Source organism: Sphaerodactylus townsendi, linkage group LG02, assembly GCF_021028975.2.
Source record: "Sphaerodactylus townsendi isolate TG3544 linkage group LG02, MPM_Stown_v2.3, whole genome shotgun sequence".
Lineage (NCBI taxonomy): Eukaryota > Metazoa > Chordata > Lepidosauria > Squamata > Sphaerodactylidae > Sphaerodactylus > Sphaerodactylus townsendi.
This window is the reverse complement of record NC_059426.1, coordinates 122,475,163-122,500,226: the sequence shown is the minus strand read 5'-3', so window position 1 is coordinate 122,500,226 and position 25,064 is coordinate 122,475,163. Positions and strand designations below refer to the sequence as shown.

The 25,064-nt window shown below is 43.9% G+C and overlaps 1 protein-coding gene across 9 annotated transcripts; it reads right to left on the bottom strand.

Moving 5' to 3' along the window:
- Positions 1–139: 139 nt before the first annotated feature.
- On the bottom strand, positions 140–25,064 carry DNAL1 (dynein axonemal light chain 1). Of its 9 annotated transcripts, none has more exons than XM_048484386.1 (9): positions 24,971–25,064; positions 23,664–23,759; positions 21,501–21,539; positions 19,539–19,648; positions 17,558–17,613; positions 15,510–15,565; positions 14,279–14,405; positions 12,556–12,702; positions 140–5,702 (listed from the first exon to the last, which is right to left on the bottom strand). In XM_048484386.1, the coding sequence occupies exons 2-9, from the start codon at positions 23,664–23,666 to the stop codon at positions 5,656–5,658; spliced, it is 585 nt and encodes a 194-aa protein (XP_048340343.1). In that variant the 5' UTR covers positions 23,667–23,759; positions 24,971–25,064; the 3' UTR covers positions 140–5,655. The 9 variants fall into 9 exon arrangements, with proteins under 9 accessions (XP_048340343.1, XP_048340342.1, XP_048340349.1 ...); XM_048484385.1 differs by having other exon boundaries at positions 24,896–25,031; XM_048484392.1 differs by having other exon boundaries at positions 12,556–12,699; positions 24,896–25,031.

Below are 25,064 nucleotides of genomic sequence, written 5' to 3'. Positions count from 1 at the left end.
TTTGAGAAGTCAAAACATTACTTGACAACTATCAGCAACTTAGTTTAGAGACGCCCCGGTTTGACTCCCACTTTTTACATGGCAACTCTAGCAGGGTGACTACTAAGCCATTTAACAGTAAACAGAACAGCCAAGAATCTTACCTGGTAGAAAACATTTATTATTATTTCACAAGTCACATTTATAAACAAATCTAAAGAACTTGACAATAAAGTTTAACAATATGGTCATGCTACAAAATTATACTGTGTGTATATAAAACTACCACCGCACAAAACATTTCAAAATTGCGCTCCGTAGTGGGGTTTTAGGAGCAGAGTCTTCTCGTGGAGCCAAAATGGCCCATCAATGACAGCTGTCTATTTTAAATGCCCATTGACATCTTGGTATAAATTATTACATACAGTAGCCATGAACGGTCACACACCAGCCTAGAAAGCAAGTCAACCTCTCTCCAATTGCTGTCACTTTCACAAAATAATTCAACCCACCCTTCTCATCAGTGGGATCCAACATGGCTTTTTTTTTAACATGGGTATTTTTCATCCATGATAAAAAATATATAATGTAATGTAATCACAAGGGATGTGGAAAGACAGAGTAGTTTAAGCTTAGAGCAACGACGAAAGACTTCTGAATTACCTGCTGACCCAGCTGTTATTATTTTCCTTCTCTTTACCAACATCCAGTGCATAATTTTAAAGTGCAAAATTTTCTTTCAAAAAACATCCCCTTTTCAGTGACTGGAGTTCCACAGTAGTAAATATAATCCATTCAAGAAGGCAAGTAGTGGTGGTTTGTTTGGGGCCAATTCCAGCACAAGAATGTTTTCACTGATATATAAATAATAAAGATTCTTACTCATTCAACAGTAATACCAGTTGTTCTGATGTTCAGTTCATGCCTAGTCAGAAAAGGTTGCTAGCTACTTATCTTATTCTGCCTGTTAGATAACAATGTCACTATTCTATGCAGAGATGGAGGTCATAGAAGCTTTAAACTACATGAGATTGCAGAACACTTTACAAAAGACTGCTCCAGTCTCTACAGATATCACCCTGAATTTCCACAGTGTGTTGACGACACTGTATGTATAAAATTAGGAATTGTGTGTATTCAAACATGTAGAAAACAAGGCTCCCTATCATGTGTTCTCTGCATGTTTTCATGCACACATCTTCCATTCAAATATTACACACAAAAAGCACACTGACATGCTCCAGAAGCAAAAGGGTTCATATTTTTCTTCTAGCATGTACACTAAGGAAGGAAGGAACACATGAATTTGGGTTCTGAAAATATATCACACAACTTGGATGGATGTGTTTTCTCTATCAATTTATGTACAGTTATTAACTGTTTCTTGTATACAAAATGCAGAACAAAAACTTGATAAATTTCAAAAAAAGATGTGGACAAACAAATGGTTTAATAATGGCTTCTAAAGGTGGCTGAAGAAGAACATTAACCATTGTGTAGATCTGCAGCATACACGAACACAAGGTATTTCACCATCAAGAATGCCTGTTAGCATTACTTGCATTGTTTACTGAGAGCCTTGAATAATGGTGCATTCGTAATAGTACATTCTCACATGATCTACTACTGACAGTTGTTTTCACTAGGAAGTGTTACAGTCTAGATTATACCCCATCATTCTTTTGTACATTTTCTGGATTTCTTCTCCTATAAACAGTCTGTCCTTCTTTTAAAGCCTTCATAATTGGGAAATTGGGAAAACTCAAGCTATTTCTCTTCCTTTGTTGTTACAGCAGTTTTTCTTTTATTGCATACTGATTTTTCATACTTTTCCTACTCACAAACCATCTCACTAGTCTTTGGCAATTTCTTTTAGCAGCAGCTAAAGCTGGGCCAGTAGCTGCTTCAAGGTTTTCTCTCCCTTCATGCTACATGACATTTATCAGGATGTGAATGGGCCCCTGAGTGGAAGAACGTTGTGTATGGAAAAACATTAAACTACCACTGAGGGGCAAAACTGAAGTGAAATAAAATTGTAGAAGAACTGTGGTCTGAACACCCAAGCATTATTGCTACACAGTCACTTTTCCCCCCTAGGTATATCAAAAATGAATTCAAGGTCCAGAAATCTCTCCTGGTCCATAAACTTTTAACCGGAATGATTCAACTGGTCAATGGGGGTTCCAGAACTTTTTCTTTCCTTACTTCTGTTCCAACTGCAACCATATTGTAAGCAAAAGTCATGTCATGTATTCCCTGAAGGATAACATGTTTTAGATGTTTCTTTTTTCTTCTCTTCCACCTCCTAAAGTTTTCCTCCATGACCCTTTTATATTAAAATAGCTGGCAATCTACTAAAGCAACAGGCCAGCTGTAAGTAGCAGAGCATTACAGGCCTCTTTTCTCTCAACAATTGGATCTGAGCAACAATAAGGTGGTAGAAGGAGAAGCAATTCCATAATTCACAGTTAATCTCCCTCAAAAAACACCAACTGTTTGCTGGAACAGCAGAATGGATTATTTCAAAAGAGCCATCACCAAGACTTAAAGAATCACAGTTTGCTACCAGCAGCAGATCCATTTTTGTATAGCTCTTACTCAAAGGATCCCACATCCTCCATAAGAACTCCTTTGACTTTTTGTAATTGTTGTGAGAATCAAAATAAGCAAGAAAGTTCTGCTCTTTCTTGCTTGGTTTGATTCTCACAACAATTACAAAAAGGAAGAACTGGCCTCCCTATGAACCTGACTTCCTGAGGACAGGACAGTTCACGACTCCTTTCTCAGGAGCATGGGATTTAGAAACTGGAAAATATTCTCTTAAAAAGTATCCATTAACCAAGACTTGAAACTCATTTTCTCAGTATATTGATGTACAGTAAACATAAGTAATTATGATGGTCCCAAAAAACTTGCAGAAGCACAGAAACATATAGCTGAGAGGAATGTTTATTAGCAGGTGTGTTTGAAAAGCTTAAGATTTGACTACTAAAATAATTCACTCCTGCCCCAACAGGTGTAGCTGCAAACAAGTCCACAAGACTTACTGGCCCATATAGTTTTTACTAGCCTCTCTACCAGTGCATAGTTAGATGGTCTTTTGGGACATACTGGTTGCCTGAAAGGAAGGTGGGGGGGGGGGGCAGGGAGGGGAGAAGTAATTGTTCCAGTTTTCTTGCCTGATCACCTGGAGGCAACTGTTACTTGTTGTAAGTAATTTTGCGGGAGGCTATGTACAAACTGGCAGCAATGCTTTTGAGCTGTGACTGATCAATAGGATTGCTACATCTTAATTATAAAATAGTACCCATTATTTTAACGGTCAGACATTGCGAGGGTCTCTCACTCCAGTGCTGATTGTCCACCACTTCTCCTGTCTCCCGTAAGCTAATACATTTTTGGGCATGGAACACCATTCCCACAAAGTGTTTTACTGTCTTAAAAACAAACAAACACTGACCCTGGGCCAGGAGAGATGAGCCTTTCAACCCCATCCAAAGGGTGTGTGTGTGTGAATCCACTGGTGGGAGCTGTGTGGAGCTGTGCCTGCCCTCCCTGGCGCAGTCGCCAGTGGGTTTGCCCTCCCAGATTTGCCCTCCCCAGAGTTAATTTGCTGGCAGGTGGTGGCAGCCCTCCCTGGCAGTGGAAAGTGGTGCTGTACACTGTGTCAACATCCCCGAGGTCAGTTTAGTGGGGGAAGTCCAGGAGTATGGGAGGGGGAGGAGCCAATGCCAGTTGTCTTCCTCCCAGCCATTGTCCCCGTTGCACTGACAGCCAGGGCTTGGGATTTATGGGGGTGAAAGTCCACTGAACCCAGTGGGGACTTCCCAGCGGCTGGGAGGCTTTTTTGGTTTTGGCCTGCTCATTGTATGGGGCTGTTAATCATTCATCCATAGGAAACTGACTGGATTGTCAACAAGTGGGTTTCTGCCTATGCTGAGGATCAAAGGAAGGTTGGAACAGAGGTCATCCTTGGGAAAAGAATGCTAAGCATAAAATCTGACTTGAAAGCTACTTAAAAAAAATAACCTCCGTACACCAAATATTATTTACAGAAACAATTAACGTGAAATATAAATATACTTTGGAATTATGATGCTTAATTTTAGGAGGAAAATCAAGCCAGTGGCATATGCACTCAACCAGCATGAAGACAATAAATTAATCCTAAAAGTTAATTTTGGATTTCAAAAGTAAAATCAATTTGCATAATCATAGAAAAAGAGTAATTCAGGGGTCAAATTCTAGATGAACCTATCACTTTCCCTCTCAAAATCACTTTCCCCCTCAATCAGACCTATGGTTGAGGCAGCGATGGTTATATCTCACTGGCCTCTGTACCCGTTTTTGTTTACATTTTTTAGTTGTCCGTTATTTTCAGTTTGCCTTCCTCTTCCTTTCCTTTTTCTCCCTCGCATCCTTTGCTGGTGGTCCCTGTCAGTTTATCAAACTTTAACAAAGGGCACCGCTTGAATTTTATAGTTAGAATTTTAATAATAAGGTTTTAATTATTGCACTACTTTTGTAATTTTATTGTTTACACTGTGATGTGAGCCACTCTGAGCCTGTGGAAAACAGCATTACCTCATTACTCTCTTTAAGAATGGGTTGCAAATTAGTGGTACAAATAAGAGATCTATTGGATTATAGTGTATATTTAACTAAAAAATATACTCCATGTGAGCAGAGAGCTCTCAAGTCTTGCCAGCCATCAAGTTCTTCCCCTTCTTTTCAAACTGCAGTTCATTCAGCTTTTTTTCCCCAAATAGTGAACCCTGAAACCAAAACTAATTTATAACTAAGATGCCAGCTTAGACAGCTGCCCCTCCTTAGATTACAATCAGATTCCAGACAGATAAAGGACCTGGCTACTGGGGAACATTCAGGGCAACAGCAAGAACTATTGTTCAGCTCTGAAGTATCATGTTTCTTAAAACATAACACAAGCCAGTGCACCACATCAAACTGGTGCTTTGGAAAGAAGTGACTCGTCTAAATAAATGCATTGCTTGTATATAACACTGTATATATCTATATTTTTTTAAAGTAAATTACTTCCAGAATGTTAAAGGTATGTAGTTCAACATGGTAAGCTCTGGACCATCTACCACCAATGTGTTTTATTTTCTTTTTTTTGTATCATGAATTTTCTTTTGTAACAGGCAAAACTGATACCAATGCCTGTATGGCTATAATTAATGTAACAGGTGAGAAGGAAAAGGTGAGATTCTGCAAAACCTTCAGACCATGATGGGTTTCAGGGCCTTTCTTTAGAAAAGAAATATCAGATTTAACACACACACACAGTTCAATACAAAATACCACACTCCCTTTTCAAATAATTAAAAAAGTCTACTGAACAAATGCTTTAGAAAATGTGTTCATAATTAAGAAAACTGAACCTAAGTGTTAAAAAATAAAAATAAATCTGTTCTTTCAAGGATTGCTTAACAAAAAGTTAAATCTCCACAGCTAAAAAAAGTGAAGGACAGTCTAGTCATGTAATGTTGCCCCAGTTTTGGTAAAGATCTCTTTGGGTGAGAAAGGAGAACATGGGGATGATCCAGTTAAAAATGTCACCCAGGATCTTCTTCAAAGACAAGTTTATACAAAAGCTTCACATACTGTTTAGTGCTGGAAATACATCAATAATTTAAGAGTTAAGGAGAAGTTGGGTTAGTTTTCTCCTTCATCACCTTCTTCCTGTTTAATAACAGGAATACCTAAAAAAAATAAACATGGAGAGAGAGAAAAAAAACAATTAGTAAACTTCAGAGGAAAATTAATATGTTAGCATCACTAACCAACCTCTAGCTAGAGTGTTGTGGGGAAACCCCACAAAACTCCAGTAATTCCAGCTGTGAAAGCCTTCAACAACTTCTAGCTAATTCCTGCCTTAATTTAGGAAAGGAGACTAATGCACAGGCTGAATATCAAATGCCATTTTGGCAAAATAGTTAAGAACTGAGTGTAAGGAATTCCATAGAAGCAGAAATAAAAGGCTTTTTGGGTGTAAAAGACCGTTTATTCAGACATCCTAGAAAGCTCACGTACACGCCGTGGCAGGAATAATATCTCCCGCCAGAAGCACAGGTTATAACTCTGTCCATCCCATCCCCCTCCCGGTTTCCCATGGGAACGTAGGTCTCATCTCCCTCGCAGAGATAAGGTCTCCGCCGCAGAAGCTGGCCCATCGCCCGGGATGTGGAATGTAGTCAAGGCCAGGCGGCTGACCCGCTCATCAACACCACTGAATCCTTTACACTCTGCCTCCCTTAAAAAAGACTTCTCCCCCCCAGGTTTGTGCGGAAAGGTGCGATGGAAAGCAGAAATGAGGGCGGGGGCGTCAATATTTTCGGAATAAACCCATTGATTATACCCAGAGGAATACCCCACCCAAGAGACTAAATATTGTAAGCGTTTGCGATTAAAGCGAGAGTCCAGGATGGCGTCAATTTCGTAATGCTTGTGGCCATCAATAATAGTCGGTGGGGGTCTCTCCGGCGGGTCGTGCCAGGCATCGGAAACAGGAGCCTCCTTGAGTAAACTGGAATGGAAGACAGGATGGATATTACTTAGAGAATTAGGCAAGTCCAATCGGGCAGTGACATCATTAATCACTTTAGTAATCTGAAAAGGTCCCACGAATCTTTTGCCTAGTTTTGAAAATTTATGCACGTCTCTGAGATTTTTGGTAGACAAATACACCCAGGTGCCCACACGCAAAGGGAAATCCGAGCGGTGCTTATCCGCTTGAAGTTTTGGGAGTCTTTAGCCTGCTGTAAGGCAGTCTGGACCATTTTCCACCCCTCGGCCAGAGATGAAATCCACTGCTGAAACTCCGGAGGATCCAATGCTTCCGCGAGGTAGTTGCGGCAACGGAGGGAAGGACCGACCAGACACAATTTCGGCGGGGTCTTTTTTGTACTGCTATGAACCGCATTATTATAGGCGATTCTGCAAACGGAATTAGCTTCGCACCAATTGTCTTGGTGGTAGTTGGTGTAACAACGTGAAATACTGCTCCAGGGTTCTGTTCGCTCTCTGACTCACCGTCACTTTGAACGTGGTAGGGCGGCAACCGCCGAGGCGGCCCCCAACAAACCTAGAAAAGCTTTCCAGAACTTTGAAATGAATTGGGGCCCGCTGGTCGGAGACCACCTTAACGGGCGGAGTGTAGACGATAAATATGCTGAATGAACAGACGCTGGCTTAACTTAGGAGCCGAGGGATGGAAGCACATGGGATGAAATGGGCTTGTTTAGAAAATAAGTCCACCACCACCCACAAGACCGCCTTGCCATGACTTTCTGGCAACCGTAATAAAAAAATCCATGGAGATGACTTCCCAGGGCGGAGGCCACCGGGAGAGGTTTCAACAGACCATGGGGTTTTCCCTGAACGTTCTTGGCTTCCGCACAAACAGAGCAACCTTTAATATACGCCTCAATGTCCTTGCGATCGCGCGCCACCAAAATTGGGACGGCAGGCCAAATGCAGAGTTTTTAGGAAGCCAAAATGTCCAGCTGAGCTGGGCATCATGACAGGCCTCGAGAACCTGCTTACGGAGGGGGGGGCACGCATCAACAATCCCCCCGCCGCCAAACACCATTCTCCAAACGCAATTGGGAGTCACCTTCCTCCGCCGGTGGCTCGCGCAGCCCCGCCTCCTCGAGTTCCCGTAGGAAAGGAGAGACCAGGCTGGGAATGGGCAGAGAAGGAGGAGTGGACGCCTGAGATCGGGTGACAGCCAGCCCTACCTGGGAGGGGGCGAGAACAGTGCGCGGAATGTCCCGTGAAGGCAGCTCCACCCTCCTCGGTAGGCGCGAGAGCATCAGCCAGTTTATTGGTTTTTCCGGGGAAAAAATGGACAGTGAAAGAGAAACGAGAAAAGAAATCGGCCCAACGAAGTTGCTTCGCGGACATCTTGAGGGGTGGAGAGGGCGCGGCCAAGTTCTTGTGATCCGACCAAACTTGAAAGGCGTGTTTAGCCCCCTCCAGCCAGTGGCGCCAAGTGGAGAGTGCTACTTTGATGGCCGCAGTCTCTTTATCCCCTACAGTCCAGTTGAGTTCAGCACCGGAGAATTTCTTTGATAAATAAGCACACGGAACCAGCCTATCATCTTTATTTCTCTGCAACAGGGCTGCCCTGCTTTGTCCGAGGCATCCACGTGAACCACAAACGGGAGATCTGGGTCAGGGTGCTTCCAGGATAGGTTCGGTAGTAAAAGCAGATTTTAAAAGCTGAAAGGCTGTCTGACATTCTTTAGACCAGGAAAGGGGGGCCCCGGGCTTGGCAGTCAGTGGATCTTTACCCTTAGTGCGTAAGAGGTCTGTGAGTGGGAGAGTCAGTTCAGCGAATTGGGGTATAAAGTCACGATAGAAATTAGCAAAACCTAGAAAAGATTGGAGTGCCTTTAGGTTGGTAGGGCAGGCCATTGGAGGACTGCATCAATCTTAGCAGGATCCATTTTAGGCCCTCGGGCGAGATCCGGTAACCCAAATAGTCGATAGAGGTTTGGTGGAAACAGCATTTCGAAAGTTTGGCAAAGAGGGAGTTGTTGAGCAAACGTTTCAATACTTCCCGAACCAATGCTTCATGCTCTTCCATGGTTTGTGAATAAATTAAAACGTCATCTAAGTACACCACTACTCCCTTGTACAATAAATCATGGAGAACTTCGTTGATAAGGGCCATAAAAGCTCCGGGGGCCCCACTTAACCCGAATGGCATTATTAAGTATTCAAACTGTCCAAACTCCGTGTTAAATGCAGTCAAGTGTTCATAGCCTTCCGCAATTCTGACCCTGTAGTAAGCTTCTCTCAAGTCCAACTTAGTAAAGATGCGTCCCTTGCCCAATGCGTCTAAAAGGTCCTTGATTAATGGCAAAGGGTATTTATTGGACAGGGAGACTGCATTGAGTCCTCGGTAATCTGTGCAGAGCCGTAGAGACCCATCTTTTACAAACAATACAGGAGCAGCATGTGTGTGTTTGGTGGCCCGCCGTATGAACCCGCGGCGAGGGTTCTTGTCTAAGAAGGCACGGTTCCTTCTCCTCATTGGGACTCATGCGTGTAGATTCTACCTTTGGGCAGTTAAGCCCCTGGCTGTATTACGATTTTGCAGTCAGTGCATCTAAGGGGTGGCAATTGATCGCATTCTTGCTCCTGAAATACTCTGGCTAAATCTTGGTAAGCCGGTGGAATGCCGGTAGAATCGGGAGCAATTAGAGCGTGCATCGCTGATGAAGCCGGGGGGGGGGTATGTCAGGAGAAGCCGAGTTTTCCCCCCAATTAATGTGTTCTCCGCAGGGAGGGTCAGTGAATTCTAAGATCCTTTCTTTCCAAATGAATTTTGGTTCATGCAACAACAACCATGGCATGCCCAGAACTATGGAGTGTTTGGCCACTGGCGCCAGAATAAAACTAATTTTCTCCCAATGGTCGGCGCAGCGGAGGAGAACCGGTTGCGTTTTGAACTGGGCCGGTCCTTCGCTCCCGAGAGGACTGCCGTCCATTTGGGTGAATGGTATGGGCTTAGCCAGGGGGACTTGGTCTAGACCTAGTTCCTCCGCCACCTGGGGCTGCATTAAACAATGGGAGCACCCAGAATCTACAAGGGCTGAGGCTATAATCCGAGTATGCTTAGCGGGGTTGGCCAGAAACGCTTGGATCGTAATGGGAGCGCTGCCTTCACTCACCGCGTCTGGAGTCGAACCCATATCCATGGGGGCTGAAGAAAGGCAAACAGCTGCTTCCCCCTCCTCTGGGTCGCTTTCGGTAACTGCCTTAGACGAGCCTGTTGGGGGCGGCCCGGATTTGCGTGGTGGCTTGGCAGATGGGGTGCGCGCGGGCGGGGCGGTGGGCGTCGGTGGTTTCGGGCAGTTGGCGGCTAGATGACCCGGTCCTCCGCAGTAAAGACACAATCCCAGTCGGCGACGGCGCTCGGAGGTGGTCTCGGTAGAGGCGGCTGGGCTTGGCTTGGGGGTCGCAGCGGTGGTCGTAGTGGGGGGTTTTGGGCGTGGCCCGGCACGAGCGTACTCCAAACGACACGCCACCTGGGATCCTAATTCGCTGCAATCAGCAATAGTGCTGGGGATCCGAATTAAAACACCGTTTCACGCAGCTTGCCGCCGACAGCATCCGAGAAGTATTCACATTTCATGCGCTCAGGCCACTCAGGAGGGAGTCGAGCAGCCGCCGCACGAAATTCACGGGCAAATTCTGCAAACGAGCGGTTGCCTTGCTGAATAGATTTGATGGTGCGGATAGCTTCATTTTCAGCACCCGGATCTTGGAAGCGAGCCCTTAAGGCTTGGAGGAACGCAGGCACCGTGCGGTATCTTCATCTTGCAGGTTCAAAAGAGTCACAAACCAGTCGGCTGCCGCCCCATCCAGGACGGAGCCGATGTCCCGTATTTTTTCGCGTTCAGACCGGTATAAATCGTCATAGTCCTCCATGTGGGCATCGAGTTGCAGGATGAAGTAGGGAAGTTTGGAAGCGGTCCCATCGACACGGCAGGTATTGGAGGTCTGTAATATCCTCTCTCCACGGCCCTTAGGCGCCGCTGGGGCGGCGGTTTAGCGCAGGCTGAGGCAGCGGCGCAGGGGGGGCCGGAATCGGTGGAGGTGGAGGTACCAACGCCGGTGCCGCTGGTGTTCTGGTGGGAGCCAGTCCTTGGAAAGGTGGCAGGACCCAGCAGCGTCAGCCCCTCTGGCGCCGGGGCTGTACCAGTGACAGCGTAGACTCCAACTTGGGCTGTCCTGTTCTGCTGCTTCTTCAGTTCCCTCTCCAAGGCGGCCAGCTCTCTCTCGCTTCGCGAGTCAATGCATCCTGGTGCGCATGCAAAGCTGCTTTCTCGTTCCAGTTTGGCCTGTTCGTCTCGTTGAACAGCTGCAGTTAGTTCACTTTGCGTGCGCGAAGGCCTGAACGCTTTCGCGTTGACGCTGTAAGTCCAGTTTGGAGTGTTCCAGGACTTTATTATGGACTGATAGGTTCTGCACATATTGCCGTTGCAGCGCGTCTTTGGCACGGTCCAATTCGAGTTGGATTTCTTTGCGCTGCTGTTCCCGGTCTCTTTGCAGGTTTTCACGCTCTTGCTGCAGCTGTTCGTTCCTCTTCCCATAGCTGGCGTTCACGGGCCCATGCTTCTTGGGCATCTCGCAGTCTGCCCACTTCCTCATCCCAGCTCTCTTTCGATGGGGGAGGGAATAGATCCGATGGGAATGCAGGCTTTCTTCGGATTCCTCTTCATCTGAACGCAGGACGCCGTGCTCCACCGGTGGGCTCCATCGGGCATCTCAGGTGCAGCTGCTGGTCCGGGATCTGGGGGTTCCGGACGGGCTGGTACGGATACCCCTCCCAATCCCCGGTATAGTCCCAGTTTCAACGGTGGTCTTCGGACGGGCCCCAGTGCTATGCCACGGTGGATTCTTGGGAGCATCACCAAAATACGAGTCCAGGAATCGTTCAATGGACTCCTGTGTTGCCGCATGAAAGGTGGTCAGGCCCGTCTCCTCCGTGACAGGTTGCATCTGAGGTTTGTAATCCATACATAAAAACGGGCAGATATCCGATCCACAGGCGCTCGATCCATAGACAGCGCCCCAAACGACTCATGTAAGTCCCCATGGTCGTCTTCTCGTCCCTCGTCCCAACGGAGTAAGGGAAGACTCGTGTTGATACGAGGACGGGAAAGAGTCACCAGCGAGACCGGTTCTCCCGCCGGTTCCTCCAAATCCAGAAGGGAAAGCTCGGAGCCCTCTTTGGGGGCTACCGAACCTTCCACAGGAATATTCAACCTCTCCATGCCGAGACACCAGAGGTCCACTGCACTAGGAAGATAGATGAACGATAGATTCCTGCCACAATGTAAGGAATTCCATAGAAGCAGAAATAAAAGGCTTTTTGGGTGTAAAAGACCGTTTATTCAGACATCCTAGAAAGCTCACGTACACGCCGTGGCAGGAATAATATCTCCCGCCAGAAGCACAGGTTATAACTCTGTCCATCCCATCCCCCTCCCGGTTTCCCATGGGAACGTAGGTCTCATCTCCCTCGCAGAGATAAGGTCTCCGCCGCAGAAGCTGGCCCATCGCCCGGGTTGTGGAATGTAGTCAAGGCCAGGCGGCTGACCCGCTCATCAACACCACTGAATCCTTTACACTGAGTTGTAAGAGTACAAGAAGTAAATGATAAGGTTTAATCAGACAGCCAGTGGAAGACACAAATTAAGATTCCAGAACATCTAGATTCTGCCTTTCCTGATGCCCATACATTATTCCTTTAAAGCCTTTTCCAGTGTCTTCCTCATACTTTAACTAATATAATCTTTGAGACAGCAATCGTCTTAGAATTGGAGCATAACATGATGCCTGACACCAATGTTTGTACTAAGACTTAGAGCCTATTTAAAAAATCCACGTATGCATGATAGGTGGGCAGGACAATTCCACAATATACCAAATCTCTAGACCGAGATGAACTATCATCAAGCCCTCAAATAACTATAGATGAGAAACAGGAGTTATAAGTACTCTGCCTGTCTCATTGCTTGAATGCCAGCTTGCTCTCACCATCAAGTTTCTTCAGTCTGGGCACTCTCTTCGTCGCTTCCTCGACCCAAGCGCTCTGCGAGTCTGCAGAGTATTTCTCTTCCAGAGGATTGCCTACAAACACCAGATCCTCCAGTAATGGCAAGTCTGCCAGCCTCACAAACTCTGCTGCAACCACAGAAAGATCCAGTCAGAATCGGAGCAGCATGCTATGAAACAAATTGAAAAACTGCACTAAAACTCATCCTCAGGAACAGCATGGGCAGCCAGCAGATGATGAATTAAGCATTTTCACTGTACAATATTTTAGTATTATAAGTGAGAAAGTACACACTGGAGACCACTTTGCTGCATCACCGCATTCTACACAATTAATATTTTCTAAGGATTTGAGAAATATTGCTTTTAGCAGGTTATCAGTGTTATGCACTGAAGGTTTCTTGCTAAGACTCAGGGTGCCAAACTTAAAATCCACCTCTGACCAGTATAGGATACTGACTAATGCCTTTGCCAGAATAACGTCAAGATATGCTGGCAAATGCTAAAGCCTAAAACATCTGCAGATAAGGCACTGCAAAGCTATGCCAGCACGATATACAAGCAGGAGGTCCCAGGGGAGGAGCAGCTCCCCAGCCAAAGTCAAATCTCTAGCACTGGTGCAACACCATAGCAGCAAATACCCTAGCACCGTGGTGGCAAACCTATGGCACTCCAAATGTTCATGGACTACAATTCCCATCAGCCCCTGCCAGCATGCTGTTTTTCCCCTGGCAATTCTTAAATACACTTATGGATCTGATTGCACATAATTATACTTACAGATTTCATCTCAATATTTAGCTTAGGCGACTTTAAAAGGGGATTAGACAAAGATATGTAGCAGACGCCCTCCTCCATCCAGTGCCCTCTTCTTCCTCCCCCACCCCACCCCAGCCAGCTCCAGTCCCCACCCAGCCAACTCTGCCCCCTGAGCGGGGTCCAAGACTCCCTCACATTTTCTCCCCTGGGCTGCACAGATGGCAGAGGCCTAACACATTTGACTGGAAACAACCTGAGCCAAGCAGCAGCAACATAACTCGGCCAAGCCAGACGAACAGGCAGAAAGGCCAGACAAAACAACCAAAGAGCTGGGGGGAGGAGAGGAGGAGATGGGTGCTGAGAGGGAGGTAATGATGTTACCTTCACACTTCATCACTGAGGGAAGCACACCATGCCCTTCTCTTCAGAGTGAAGTGCTTCCAAGTTCCAACTCGACAGTCCCCTGGTCCGTGAAACCAGTTGCGCTCCAAGAAAGCAAGAAGGACAACACCACGGAATGCGCGTACACTCTTTGCGTCTTGCGCATTGCAGGCAAGAGTTTGCATGAGCCACAGCCTTCCTCCAGTTGCCCACCCCTTTTTTTGCTGAGATCTCCCTGTCTCTACTGCAGAAGGTGTTGTGAGGCAGGTGCTGTCCTGCTTGACTCCTGTCAGGGTCAGCTGACTGGCTTTTCCATTCCTTGCTCCCATCCCTTCTCCTAAATTGTGGGGCTTGGGTGCCATTTTTTTAAAAAAATGTGCTCAAGGGGAGGGATCGCTCCCCCTGCTCCCCCACTGGCCATGCTACTGGGAAGCACCAGTGTCTTAGGATGAGGCTGCACATCTTTACCACTTCAGGAACAAATGTATACATATGAATTAGCTGGTACCTACAAATATATCACCACAGATCACCGAAAAATTTCAGGACAATGACTCCAGCTTACCCCAGTCTCTCACCAGATTATTGGACATGTAGAGAATCTTCAGCTTCTTCATCACATGCAGTCCTCTTAATTTCTCAATCTGGTTGTAGGATATCCATAATTCCTCTAATGTATCTCCAACTGCCTCCTGAAAGGTAGTAACATGTCTCAGAAAAACATGCTCTAAATATTTCTACTATGTATATTGTCTTTCTGACCCCTCAACAAAATAAAAAAGTGTTCCTTCGGACTTCATAATGCCTTTCCACCAGCTAACATGTAGAGAAAAGATTACAGGAGAAGATATATAACTATTTTCTAAGAAAATCAATACCCTAATACAGAATTCTTTAACAAGACTAATGCAACATGAAAAGGAAAGGAGATCTACTTGTTAGATGACTGTAGATTTTCAGCCAACTCAAAGAACTCTGCATTGTTCTGAGAGAGACTAGTACATGCTGTGCCTTCCATGCCTCCCTAAAAGAAGGCCACATAGTCTGAGATCCAGTGACCAGAGAGGTAGGAGACTATTGAAGGTGACATACTGGATACTTCAACAGACACTGACATTAGTAATGTGTTGTGTCCTCCCAGTCACAGAACATCAGTAACTCCAAACATGACTCAAGACTCCCAGAGCTTTCCCTTTTAACCTGGAGCAAATTAAAAAAAAAAACTTTGCTTTGATTTAGAGAGGAAATGTAGAGCAGCTGAAAGTGGAGGTTCCACGCACAAGCTTCACCAGAGAAGGAAGCAGAACTCCATTCCACATTCAAAATGACTAAATTCAGCTCTGTATCACCACCTTCTGGCCCTGTAAGACTTTTCTCTCCTGGAAACTGCTCTGAGCATTGTGGATCAGTTGTGAAGGAGGGGGGCAGGGTTGCTGAGCCGCAAAGGATCTTGGAATTATTGCTGGTGAGTTGGCACTTTGGCACTTTGTACCAACGCAGTAGAGGGGTGGGGAACAGAGGTGTATGGCATACTAGTGACATCCATGCCTGCTCCACTGCACAGAGCAGGGGTCCCATTTTGCTCCTCCATGTGGGAAAAGCCCTAGTTTGAAAGATACGTTATTGACTGATACTTTACCTGCAAAGTAGTTAGGAAAATGTTCTGGAGACAATAATGCCATTAGTGATGAAGAACATGTACAGTTATGCTAGTGTTTACACTATTCCTTCCTTAACCAGTTGTAACAGTATAAATAACTACTACCTTAGCAAAATTATAGAACCAGGCTACATACCAGTCCATTAAGATTCTTTATGTTATTTCTTCCCAATGACAAAATCCGCAGGTTTTCTGCAACAGAAACATTGGAATTTTTTTAAGCATCACTGGCTATTTAAGCAATGCAGAAACTTAACACAAGACAAAACCCAGGTATGATTTATATTGCTCCAGCTGGAAAACAAAGGACATAGCTGAGGCAGGGAATGGAATGCCTCTTGAGAAGCAGATGCCACATAAAATTGTCCCACATAATTGTTCCAGCTATATGGCTAGCCATTCACCTAGAAGATGTGGCCATGCAGTGAGCCTCTCCACAGTTACAGAAGCAGACAGCAGCTCGGATAAGCAGCTCCCCACGTGGTGAAAACTGCTTTATTAGATGTTTCCCAGAGTAACCATACAAGCAGCAGTCATCTGTTTCTGCCCAAATACTGTAACAAATGAAAGGGACCTGAATAGCTTCAAAACAAATAATATAGAGACTAATTGTTGCCAGATGAAATCAGTGTCTCAGTCAGTGCTTGGTAGTCTAATGAATTCTACCCAGATGATGCACTTTTGACATAGAAGTGAGAAGACAAAACTGGAAGCAAACATTACTTCACATTACCTGCCAGAAAATCACAAGCTTTCGCCTCCTCCTCTTAAGGGCCCTTTCTGCACAGGCAGAATAATGCACATTCAATCTGCTTTCATAATGGTTTGAAACTGGATTTTGCTATTCTGCACAGTAAAATCCAGCTTCAAAGTGCATTGAAAATGGATTGAAAGTGCATTATTCTGCATGTGTGGCAGGGGCCAAGAAGGTAGGAAGAGGATTAACAATATAATCAGAGTCAGTTCCAGTCTAAGTCCACTGATTTCAGAGGGCTTAGGCTAGAGTAATTCTGTACAAGATGGCACTGGAAGCCACCCAAAATAAATCTTTCAAAGAACTAGTCCAAATCAGAGTCTAGAAGCAACCAGGCAAGGAAAGAACAAAATCACCATAAACAAGTCTATCCAAAACACATCTGTTTACCAGTTATCCCCTCTCACAGAATCACTGGCAGCTGACAGATCTTATAACTTCAGCATGAATATCTAATCCTTATATAGAATGACAAAGGCATCAGTTATCAGATAAATTTGCCTATGAGCTGGAGTGTTCGCAATCCAGTGAATGAAGTGTTGAGACAATCCCTAGATATGCCAAGATAATTCTTAATAGGTTCATTAATCATAACCTGAATCTGAAGATTATAGCATGTCATCTGTGGTATGTGCGCAGAGGCGCCATCCCTGGCCGCCCACGGTCTGTTTTAATTCCACCAAAAGGAATAGAGCAACGTGTGTTTCTTTAATCAGAAGCAGTAAGCAAAGCTAAGATACTTTGTTATTAGAAGCTTCTTCTCTAAAAAAACCCCCACTTGATTATTTAGTTCTAAGCTGCTTGTTCATTCCAACTTGAAAAATGAGCAACTGGTTATATTTTAAAGAATAATAATTATTTAGTAATAATAATTAGTAATAAAACTACCATGATTAATAATTATTATTACTAGCATTACTATAATTAATAAATTATTATTAATTGCTAATTAGCAATAATTACTATTTTAGTAATAATGATTTCACACACATGGCAACAGCTCTCCCCACAGGGAGGGATAAGATAAATCCAATCATACTCATCCATTTTGTGACCATATTTAGTCACTTTTTATTGACACAGGATCATCCCACAAAAAAGTGGATCTTGTACCACTAGGTTTGTGTAGAGAAGCAGGAGTCAATTTAGACCACACAAGATTGTAGTGTTCCCCAAGAACTCCAGTATCTACTCAGAAAGCAGCAAAGTATAAATAGATCAAAGCCTTCTTAAAATTCTATTGCTTGGGGGGGCGGATTTTTAAAAAATACAGTTTTGATTTTAGATTGTTTTTATGAGAATAACTGATGCCAAATAACTCACTGTTCATAAAGGTTTAGAGAGAGTGATGTCATCAGGTGTGAATCAATAATGATACGTATTAAAAACAGCTGAATAATACATGCACTGATCTTTCATTAGTCACTTACTCAGTCCATTCAAGTTGGCGATTTTTTCAATACAATTTGTAGATAAGGACAGCTTTCTTTACATGGAAAACAGAATTGTACGTTAACAGGAACATTAAAAATACTGAAACATTATGTTGTTTCCTTACAAATAACATTTTCCTAGAATACTGAATCTTTCTTTCATCATGCAACCTATGCAGGAACTATGAGTATAGAGGTTGGCTTTTATGGAAAACTTTCAAAATCTGTCACAAAGGGGTTGCATGACTGTGCAGATCAAGACCCTGGTAAAGCCACAATGAGATGCATGAGAAAAAAACACACATTTACAGCTAAACCAAAGGGAGGGAGCAAATCAGGTTGTGGCTCCAGTGCAGGGCCCATGCGGGTGTATTTGCCCACCCAGGAGCACTTACCCCGGTGGAGGGGCAAACACACTGGCAGTGGCTGCCACAGCCCCCCCAGGACACCCAGATGTGGTGCCCAGTGCCATGTCAACACGCCCACAGCACCACCAGCCCTGCCAGCGCAGTGGAGACCTGGTGGAGGTGTTCCCAGGGTGGAGCTGACATTAGAGGCAGCAGGGCTGCAGTGCAGAGGCGCCATCCCTGGCCTTCCAGGGATCTGGATTGGGCTGTTAATTATGTTACCCATTCTATCAATACTGAAAGCTTGCAGAATGTCCCATTTACCACACAGGGTCCTGCAGACTCATCTACATCAATCCTCCTTCATTCACCTATGTTGATTTGTACCTAATTTTTGAAGTTGTACATTAATCTTCTTTCATAGGGATAAAACAACTGTCTTGAAATCCCTAATGTTGGCAGAGAATTTCTATGGCCTCTAAGACAATATTTCAGTTTATTCTGTATATATAGGCTTGGAAGAAAGAAAAAAAAGTTGTTCCATCAGTATTTAATTGGCTACTGCAACTCTGGATAGCAGTAGAATTAGAAGTGATTTCCCCTGCTACACTGTAAGTAAAAGTAATCTAATCTCAGGAAATGGTAACAGAATAGTTTCACATATTTGTTTTCTTTGGCTAAATTATTTATAGTAGTTAAGTTTTCTGATAATATGTTTTCTTTTGTTTGTTATAGCTATATTTTCTATGTCTTTGAGCTATTATAAGGGTCCAGGCAGCAGCCATAAGAACAGAGAGCTATGGGTGAGTCCTTGCCTTTAAGATAAGTAAAAGCAGTACAAAATAGAATATATCGACTATTGTCAATGAAGACATTATGCCAAATCACGGCTACAGAAGTTAAATTATAGTTTAGTTTGAACTAATGAGCTATGGTTGGCTGGCAAACCAAAATCTGCACTAATAATGGTTTGACATGATTTCAGCATTTACACAACATTGTTATGGTCATTGTTCTGTCTCCACAGGCCACTGTATCTAAAGACTTAGTAAGTTACAATGAACACACATGCATCTGTGTACATTGTATACTTGATTTTTCTTTATGCATACACTGAGTAACTCATGATACATTCAGGACATGTACAGATGAATATATTCCATAAACCTCACATTTCTCCAGGTATCGGTCTCTGGTTCCACTTGAAAAGTGAACACACACTGGTTCTTTGTTACAAACAGATGCACATGCATCTACTGTAACATCTGAACAGGGCATTTGAACAGGGCTTGGAATGCTAAGCAGAGGGAAAGAAAAACTCTAAACCATGTGGTCTGTGTATTTGGAAGCTCATGATTTGTGTTCTACAATGTGGTTGGCACAAACCAAGTTTGGCAGGATGCCAGTGATCTTGAGGATTTACTGATTGGAAAGACAACTCATAAATATTCTAAATAAATAAATAAATGTCTGAATTACAACTAAGTGGCTGAAGAAAAGTTGGTGAAAGATGCCATGTCTTTGTTCAGACAAAAATTATAAAAAAATAAATCAGCTACAACAGTGAGTACAGATAGTTTTTTCTACACTAAGCGGGTTGCCTCTCCTTCTCTAATTGATACAGAACCTACTCGCAGTTAACAAGAGATGAAAGAGATGCATCCATCTTCTCTATAGGAGGAACCTGGGCATAAAGTTTTACTTCCTTGGCCTCTGATGGTTTCTGGCCATTTTTTTCTTCCTAAGTAAAAAGAGAGAGAGAAAAAACACTTTGCTCTACAACTAAAACATTCAGCCTAAGCAAATAGAAAATAATGAGGTCTTATGCAGAATAATACACACATCAACCTCTGGCTAATTACCAGGAGAAACTTACCATCCTTTTTAGTCTGGAAAGCAGTTCACATGACCAACTGGTTGCATTTATTTGGGACACAAGAGACCGAAACGATGACTGGCATACTGTCAACCAAACTATTACTGGAAAGTATGTGCTGGTACGTCAATCTGGGCCCTCATGATAACCTCACCTGTTTACTAGGAATAAACTACAATGCACACTACAATAAAAAACACCTAAATTGTGTGAACTGGTGACAATCAACACTGAATTTACAGTGCCATTTCACAAAGTATTTTCTTCATGCTGAAACAAAGCTACTTTGTTCTACATACACACAGGAAGAACTTTTGCATTCCATCAGTATTTCTGTTTCACCTGGAGAGAAAGAGATAAGCCAGGAGTTTCTGAGTTCAGCACTGACTGCAGGCAAAGTCTGAGAGTCGCACTTGGCCAAAGACTCCACAATATATGTGGGACTCAGCTGCAATGGCAGATTCAGAGAGCTGTGCAAGTTCCAGCCATGATGGCTGGGGACTCCAGGAGGCATGAGGGACATGGAGGCAGCTGCAGCGGTGACTGAGAGCTTGGTTGCAGTAGACCCCAGGAGTGGGCTGGGCTGCAGCAGTAACAACAAGCAATGCGGGGATGAAGAAGCAAGTGCAGAGGAGGATGGGATTCCCCTCTGTAAGTCTTGCAGGTCCCCACTTGTATATTCTAATAGTGAAGTCAGCCAGATCGGAGGATACTTAAAGGGGGGCCAGGTGGCAGGGGGAGTCTGGGGGGAGAGGAGGTGGGCACCCTAGACCTTGCCCATGTCCATAATGACATGGGTGGGGTCGAGGGCATCAGGGGGCGGAGCCTGGGGGCATCAGGAGGCGGAGCTGGGGTGGGGGAGACAATTTGTCTCCGGGCGCCATTTACCCCTGGTACGTCTCCAACTTGCATGACCAACCTAGGCCTGGATGCTACCTACTGTTCATCAGCAGCTACTCTGTGAATGCCAGTGTGATGTAGAAGTTAGAGCATCAGAATAGGGACTAGGAGACCCTGGTTCAAATCACCAGTCTCCCACGGAAGCTCACTAGGTGATGTTAGGCCTGTCACACACTTTTAGCCTAACCTCTCAGAGGAGGGAAAAACAAAATAATGTGGGGAAAGGGACACAAAAGAGAGGTGTCCCCACAAGCCTTTGAAGGTTCTCTACCATACTTGCTATATCTATACCCAACTTCATTCACTTAAGACTACAAGTGGATTACAAAGTATAAGTCAATGGAATCAATACAACTCTATACTTTTTTTTCAGGTATGTATTCTTACAAACTATTATTTCAATGTCATTACAAATAACTTAAAAAAACTTTCTGGAGTTCTGTTCTTCACATAGAATATCCATGCCACTATAGAATTACATTTCCGCTTACACAGCATGGTGTAGTGGTAAGAGTAGCAGACTCTAATCTGCAGAACCGAGTTCAAGTCCCCACTCCTCCGCAGGAAGTCGGCTGGGTGACCATTGGCTGGGTGACCAGTTCTATCAGAACTCTCTCAAACAATAAGGAGACAGGTAATAGCAAATTACCCTCAAATGTCTCCTGCCTTGAAAACCCTATGGGATTGCCATAAGCCAACTGTGACTTGACAGCAACATCTGACACACATACACTATCTCTACGTCTTGGCAAAGAACCTTACTGGAGCCCTGTTATTCACAAAAAAGTTGCCACTATTTAATCATGTTTCTACTTACCCATTTAGCTAGAGCTTCCTTAATAGTTGTTGCTTTTGCCTAAACAAATACACAAAAAAGTGTTAAATGATTAAAACCAGCAGCCTAATCAGTAAATTGTCTGACTTTGAATTGATTAAACAATCATATGCAAATAAGGGCACATGGTGCAATATTAAGATACTCTTGTCAAACAAAGACAACTTTCATTGAACTAACGGATAATTTAACCTGTTGTAAAATGACGTTCCATTTTTTTAAAAAAACTTCTTTAATCAAATTTGAGAAAATGGAATATTATTCATAATGTAAATACAGTACAGCTAAAGTGAAAGATCCCTGTAAAAATGACATCCACGTCAGCTGAGGGCTTCAGATGCCTCTGCTTCTTTGTCTTAGAAGGAAAGTCATGGCAGTTTTATTCTGCTGGTTTAGGATAGAAGCCATCATATTTGTCATCACATTTAGCACATGGAGGAAAGAAATTGTGTAACCTGTACAATAGCGGCTCTTCTAGCAGTTTGACTTCCAAAGGCTGTCCATTGTGGAACACTGTCCATTGTGGAACACATTTTACTCTGCAACTCTAGCTTTGATTCATCATACTCTTATTATACTAAAAGGTAAAGGTAGTCCCCGATGCAAATGCTGGGTCATTACTGATCCATGGGGTGATGTCGCATCACAGTGTTTATTAGGCAGACTTTATTTATGGGGTGGTTTGAAATAGCCTTCTAACCTTCCAAGATCAGTAAAATTAGTACTCGCTGGGTATAAAGTGTAGATGACTGGGGAAGGCAGAGTCAAAGGCTTGAGCCAGCTAACTGAAACCGACATCTATCAGGATCAAACTCAGGTCGTTGCAGAGCTTGGACTATAATACTGCAGCTTACACTCTGCACCACAGGACTTCTTAAGCAGACTAACATATTTCAGAATCCATTAAAGTCAATGGCCTAAAAAAGGTGTAACTGTCATTTTAGGACTGTACTGTAGGGTTCTCAATTTCAATTATAATCAGCATTCAGATGGTCAAAATAGAAAAAAGGACAAAAAAGCAGAAAATTTGGCCACCAAAGTAAAGAACATACACTCTTGAAATCAATGTTTTGGCTTTAAGAGGAACTAGGTTTCATTATTTTCCTCCAAGCATCAGCACAAGGTTATATCTAGATTGTTCTATAACTTCCATCCACATGCTCGTCACACAGAAATAACAGTTAATTTGTTTCTATAGTAAGCAAGTTGTGTCATGAATGAAAGGGCAAAAGTGTCATCTGTGTCTGAGAACACCATCACGTAGTACCATCAGTAAATATTTAAAACATCATCAGCCTCTGAGCTTACAATCAACAATGTAATGGTTATAGTCAAATAAGAGCAGATATGTATTTTCTTTGTAAAGTTTTCTTTGTAAAGATAAAATCTCCTGGTGATGCAGTAGAGGTCAGGCTGCAGTGATAAACTCGCTACAAGTGAAGTGATAAACTGGCTAAAAATAAAACTAAACCTTGAAAAGACAGAGGTAATGCTGATTGGAAAGGAGATCTTGAAGGTCATTGTTCTCCCCACTTTGATGGAGAGCAAGTGACGCTTACTGACAATTCAAAGCCTAGGAGTCATACTTAGACCCAGTTTTGTTACTGGAGAAGCAAGTTAATGCAGGTGAAAAAAGGTTTTTTACCAACAGCTCAACTCATAAGATGACCCCTTACTTTGATACAGCTAACCTGGTCACCTGGATTCACGCCACAGTAACGTCAAGACTGACTACTGTAATGTACTGTACATTGATCTACCCTCAAAACCTACTTGGAAACTCTAACTGTTCCAGAATGCTGCAGTCTGGCTATAAATGGGAGCTAGACACAGCATGCATATTACTTTCATTCTGCAGACATGTCATTAGCTGGCCGACTGTGAAAGGAGTCTGTTCAAAGTACTGGCTATCACATACAAAGCCCTTCATGGCCTCTCTTATTTGCAGGACCACCTTGTTGCCTTTACTCTTCTATGACAACTTTGCTCAAGTCAGCAGAAGCTTCTGAAAGGACCAATCATTATGTCCTCCACTTTAACATTTTTATTTTTAATGCACACTGAATAAATCTCCATGAATGGAAATTTTAGTCATACTTATTAACACAGATACTGTTCACAGCAACCTTTAAAATATTGATTTACCATTCTACTGAAGGTGATTCCCAACACTCAGAGGATTCCTGAATAAAAAACAGCCTGCATGAACTATTCAGGTCTTTTCTCCAATGAATGGTCTTCCTGTGAAACAATAACGTGTTAGGATTACATCAGGGTTCAAACATCAAAGGAAAATATTGTGTTGCCTCAGATGCCATCTAATAATTACTTAGCACAGACAGCAATTTTGTGTTTAGAGCATTTCACATTCATTATCTCCCTTCTACTCCAATTTTGCATTAACTCAAGCTCTTCACATTAGCGCAATGCCCCTTCTACTGTCTTTTGCACGGCTTAGCTTTCTGGGTTGATTTTATCATCTATACATTTCTTCTCTTTGTGTTTGGTTTGCTGATACCCTTAGGTGAGCACATCAAGCAAAATGAGCGCTGGCTCATGGCATCGAATGTCTCTATATTTGTTAGTATTTAAGGTGCCAGAAGGCTCTTTGTTGTTACCTCAGTAATCTTTACAACATCCTCTAAAGTAGGTCAGTTTTATTTTCCTCATGCTGAAACCGAGAGTGGCTTGCCTTAAGGCTCCTTGCAGAGCTCACAGCTGAAGTGACATCTGAATCGAGGTCTCTGCCACTCGCACTCTGATCAGCGCTGTAGACCGTGACTGTCTGCCGGGAAAAGCAACCTACAGCATCCACAACTCACTTGCTTTTCTACTACTTAAGAAATGGTCAAATCAATGGGCTGCTACCATTTGGGGAGTGGACCAAAGAATTCAGAGAAAACCTATCACGCTTACTTGGGGAGCAACCAGGAGCCCACATGGCAAGCCAGAAAGGGGGAGAATAGAGACAAAGGGTCTCTTTTCTCTGGCTTCTCGTGCTGTTGCCTGCTGTGACGCTACACAGCAACCCTTCCTCCTTCTCCTGATCCAGGAACTCACCTCTCCCTGCCCACCTCCCTCCCCAACAACTTGAGCGCAGTTACAGAAAAAACAGCTCAAAAGTGAAGTGCATAAGCACCATGCTCTAGTACAGTGCAACATCCAGGCAGCTGACTTTGCTTCCCCCTTTCTCCAAAGGGACCTGCTCCTCTCCCCAGGAAAGTATTTCCAGTCAAATACGGCACCCTTTCCCTTCTCACCAACCCAAACCACATCCGCGGGGGCTTCTCCCGCCGCCGGATTCCCCCTTCTTTCGCCCAGCTCCAGGCCTGACTTCCCGTGGTTTCCTTTCCACGACAGTCTTCAAGCGGACTCACCATTATTAGGATTCCGGTTGCTACCGTCTACCGCTTTGGTTGCTAAGGCACTCTAAGCTCCACGCGCATGCTCACCTGAAGAAAGGCGAGCGAGCAAGCGAGAGGTCAATAGACGGCTGCGGAACATAGATGGGTCTCAACTCCGGAAATCCTACCACAGTCATAGAGA